Below are 4,919 nucleotides of genomic sequence, written 5' to 3'. Positions count from 1 at the left end.
TCTCACTATGTAGTTGAGACTGACCTGCCTGGAACTCGCTATGTAGCCCAGGCTGGTCTCGAACTCACAGTGATCCTCCTGCCTCAGTCTCCCGAGTGCTGGGATTACATGAGTGTGCCACCACGCCCGGCTAATGAAGTTTTAAACTAGACTTCACAGCTGCAATGATTACTAAAGTTGAGTTTGAGTAATGGAATAGTTCAGACATTTATTCTGTTTATAAATGTTCTTGTTCATTTTATCGTTTTCTAGAATCAGCTTTTGGCTTTGTTATAGTTTAAAAATTAGTCAGGGCGGGGGATTTAGCTCAGTGGTTCTAGCACCTGCCTCACAAATGCAAGGGTCCGAGTTTGATCCTCAGTACCACCCCCAAAAAAGGAAAAATTAGTTATTGATAAGAATTATCAGAATTGGGGGTGGAAAATTTATATGTAGTGTGACCATCTTTCTCAACCTGCATGTTAGGCCCCCAAAAGGTAAATATTTATAAATAATTGTCTAGCCAGGCATGGTGGTACATGCCTGTAATCCCAGCACTCAGGAGGCTGAGGCAGAAGGGTCACTGTGAGCCCGAGACCAGCCTGGGCTATGTAGTGAGTTCAAGGTCAGTCTCAACTACATAGTGAGACCCTGTTAACCCCCCCCAAATAATAATAATTGTCTACTTTTATTATTGAACATAATATTTAATCATGTAGTAAACTGAGAACACATGCCAGACATTTTATTTTTTATTAAATCACAAGAGCTAGAAGATGTCTTTTTTTCCTAATAGAGCCATTTCATTTTTCATTTTGGCGCTTGGGATTGAACCCAGGGCCTTCCCACTGAGCTATATCCCCAGGCCTTTTGTTTTTTATTTTGAGACAGGGTCTTGCTAAGTTGTCCATGCTGAGTTTGAATTTGTGCTTCTTCTATCTCAGCCTCCTAGAGTGCTGGTATTATAGTTGTGTGCCACCATGCAGAGCTGAGCCATTTCCTTTGTACAGAAATGATTGTGAAATTTCAACTAATCTTATACTAGCAATATTTATTAAATGTTGGGTCATTGATTCTAGAGCTGTCCAATGTAAAAGAAAAAAATTAATGTTGAAAGGCTAGGTTATTTTATTTGAATGGAATAGGAAAATATGATTAGTTGTAATTATTTGTAAAGAAATAATTTTTTTTTTATTTTTTAAGGTCAAGAATGGTCCTACCTATAATTGTACAGAATGTAGTTGTGTATTTAAAAGTTTAGGTAGCTTAAATACTCATATCAGCAAGATGCATATGGGTGGTCCCGCTAATTCCACAAGTTCTACGGAGACTGCACATGTTATAACAGTAAGTATAGTATTCTAGTTTTTCAAAGGATCTTTAAAAACTAAAATCTGTCATTTAAAATACGATCTTTAAAATTAAATATTTAGAACCAAAAAGGTACTATGAAATTTTTCTATGAAGACTAAGTGCTATTTTTTTTTAATTAATGAAAGAAAGCCAGTCTTTTTAAACTTTAGATTAATGGTAGATGATCATGATTTATGGACTGTCACCTGAACCTGTAAAAATAAGATGAGGAGTAATCATTAATTTATGAAATTACAATTCTTTCAGTGTTATTGATGATTGTTGAATATTTATCTCTACATATTAATGTAAGTGTTAGTCACCTTTTTAAGGTGATATTTCTTATTTTCTATTGTAGCAGTAGTTATTCTAAAGTTTTGGAGTTTTGGGATGCTAAATTTTATTTTTCAGCATATGTAAACTCATATGTTGTGTGTGTGTGCACACACAACCCACACAGAGATACATATGTGTGCACACAATGTGTGTTTTTTTTTTTTTGCACCTAGGATTCCATAACTCAGACTTAATTGGTAACTCTATATCACCTCCTCGAAGAATCTGATAAATTTAGGATGTAGTAGTATAAAAGCAGCACTAGAAGTTTTCGTGTGTCTGTGAAAAGAGTTAGTGGTAATTTGTGTTTAAACTAGCAGCCATCTCTAACAATATGACATATAAGCTAGTTAGTGTTTGCTTTTTAAATATGACATTCAGTTTTAGTGATTATTTTTTTCTTTTATCATAGTTTTGCAGTTTGGGATGATTCCTGAGTTTATCCTTCATTAGGAAGAATGCTGTAAAACAAAACTAAAGAACTAGTAATTAAAGAACTATAATTAAATTAAATAAATTAGTAAGTAAAGAACTATAATTAAGTCTAGAAAAAAATTTATTTTGGACTTAATTTAAAAAAATAAATAATTATTTCAATGTTTAAACCAACCAAATAATGAGTTTTCACCATTTCCTTTGGCAATATTCAAATCAAAATACTGTATAGAGGTAGTAAATAACCTGGAATAATAATTCAGTTCATGCTTTAAATTGTGTGTATGTGTGTGTTTTTTTTTGAGGCAGGGTCTCACTATGTAGTTTAGACTGTCCTGGAACTCACTGTGTAGCCCAGGCTGGTCTTGAACTCACAGCGATCTTCCTGCCTCAGCCTCCTGAGTGCTCGGATTACAGGCATGTACCACCATGCCTGACCAAATTTTATATTCTTAATACAAACCAGAAAATACAGTTTAGGGATTTAGAGTGCTGGAGTTTGCCTGATATTGTTCTGTAGTCTTCACTGAGTTGCACTCCCAGTTCTACTTTTTTTTTTTTTTTTTTTTGAGACAGGGTCTTGATAAATTGCCCAGGCTGGTCTTGATTTTCTTTTTTTAAATTAATTTTATTGATACACTTACGATTTACATAAAGATAGCATTCATCATAGGGAATTTGTATGGCTATATAATATATCTTTATTCTTCTTTTTTTCCTCATTCCTCTCGCTTCTTTTCTGGCCTTAAAACTTTGAATTCTCTTGTCTCAGCCACCTGAGGAACTGAGATTATAGGTGTGTGCCACCATGCCTACCAAAGTTTGATATATTCTTTTAGAATTGTCTAGGAACCAATAGTCAGCCTCATGGGTTGATTCTTCATGTCTCTTATTTTGCCTTTTACACTTTCTCTTTCTTATCCTATTTATGCTTATTTTGAGAGGTTCCTTCAGCTTTATTGTGTAATTCATTTTGATATTTTTCTTTCATAGTAATATTTTAAATTTTGAGAGATCTGTTGTGATCTGATTTTTTGTTTTTCAAAGACAGTTAATTATCATTTTCTTTTTAAAAGTTTTCTGTTGACTATGCCTTATGCCTTAGTAGTCTTCCTCTTCTTTCCCTCCTTCTAATCTTTGATTGCTTTTTGTGTTTCACAAGAGGCAGCAGTGAGCCTCTGTGTGTGAGTTTTCTAGGAACAGATGGTCAGACCACTTAGCCTCTGAGTGGCTAGGGAACCTGCTCTTACCTATGGGGGACCTGGTGACAGAACACAAAAAAATCTCATTCTGTGGAACTTAAGTGCCACATAAGATGCACAGATTCTCCCCAATAGTTCATTATTTTTATTTTGATAAAGGCAGGCCCTCATTTTTTACCTCAGAGTGCCTAACTGGCATTTGTTCTGTGAGGATGGCAAGGAGGTTCTTTATTATCTTTTTAAAATAGAGACTAATTTTAGAAAATTTGAGCACAAAGTACAGAGACACTCCCATTACCCCTATTATTAACACTTCATATTGGTGTGGTATATTTATTGTAATTGGTTAATGAATATGGATATATTAATTACTAACTAAAATCCATAGTTCACATAAGGGCTTTCCCTCAGTGTAGTGTATTTTGTATCAGTGGATAGATGTGTCCATTCTGTAGTACCAGAAGGAATAATTTTACTGTTCTCATAGCCTTTTGGATATGACATTTCTGATCCATTGGCTTCTGCAGGAATCTGGCTTCTTCCAGCATAGCCCTGCCTTAAATTTTTTTGGTGTAGATTTATTCTTCAAGTTGTCCACTTTTCAAAAATAAATTGAGTATTTTTTTAACACTCTAGTTTCATTATTTCTTTTTCTTTTTGTATCTTTATGCTTTTAAAATCCATTCACTTTGTTTTAATTAGTACTAGGAAAATGAAGGTTAATGTGCTCAGTCTGCCATCTTGAATCGAGTCTCTACATAAAAACTCCTAGAAAGTCAGAGTAGAACAGTTCATCGAGCATATTCTTTTAAGAGCCAGTGTTTTGCCTACCACAAAAATCAGTGAGGCATTGAACTGATTGGTTTCTCATTGCACTGATAAAAATTATATTTCTAATGAAAATGTTGCTTTGTTTCAGGCCACGCTCTTTCAGACCTTACCTCTTCAGCAGACAGAAGCCCAGGGCCCCTCAGCCTCAAGTCAGCAGAATTCACAGGCAGTGACTGATGTCATCCAGCAACTCCTGGAACTCTCAGAGCCAGGGCCGGTGGAGTCACAGCAGTCCCCACAGCCTGGGCAGCAACTAAGTATCACAGTGGGCATCAACCAGGACATTCTACAGGTGAAGCACGTTTACCTGCTGGCGTGAGGCTTTCACACTTATGCTTGGGAAGAAACAAGAAATAGTAGTTGAAAGAGATTTTGCAGGGCTTGTCTGAGTGAAAGTATCCTGATTTAAAATGTGGCTATATTGAAAAAGATTATAGTGAAACAGCATTTGCTTGTTGAATTAGCTATAGACAGTACAGAATTCTAAATGAATTAATCTGCATTAAAAAAACTGAAAGCCCTCTTTCTAATCCTTTTTTTTTTTTTTTAAATAGAAGAAAAGTTTATTTTGGCTCCCAGTTTATAGAGTATCCATTTCTTTTTTCCTTTTTTTTTTTGGTACTGGGGTTCAAACTCAGGACCTTGCACTTGTAAAGCAGGTGGCAGAACCACTGAGCTAAATCCCTGGCCCCCTTTTTTATTCTTAAGTGAACTTATACTTTTCAAAGTAGATTTTTAGAACTTTATATCCATTCCTCTTGAAAGATATGGTAGAAATATATA

At 35.1% G+C, this 4,919-nt stretch overlaps 1 protein-coding gene across 1 annotated transcript in view; it reads left to right on the top strand.

The window, feature by feature from the left end:
* Znf236 (zinc finger protein 236) overlaps positions 1–4,919 on the top strand; it is a gene marked incomplete at its 5' end in the record, with an annotated part of 117,689 nt that overhangs the window by 30,717 nt on the left and 82,053 nt on the right. Inside the window, 2 exons of the mRNA XM_033757385.1 lie at positions 1,183–1,326; positions 4,225–4,428. Of these exons, the coding sequence (XP_033613276.1) occupies positions 1,183–1,326; positions 4,225–4,428 (348 nt within the window). The remainder of the gene's footprint in view (positions 1–1,182; positions 1,327–4,224; positions 4,429–4,919) is intronic.

The sequence above is a fragment of the Fukomys damarensis genome, unplaced genomic scaffold (genome assembly GCF_012274545.1).
Source record: "Fukomys damarensis isolate Sample0158 unplaced genomic scaffold, DMR_v1.0_HiC HiC_scaffold_30, whole genome shotgun sequence".
Taxonomy (NCBI): domain Eukaryota; kingdom Metazoa; phylum Chordata; class Mammalia; order Rodentia; family Bathyergidae; genus Fukomys; species Fukomys damarensis.
Note: the sequence above shows the minus strand (reverse complement) of the source record. Positions and strands in the feature narration are given on the sequence as shown.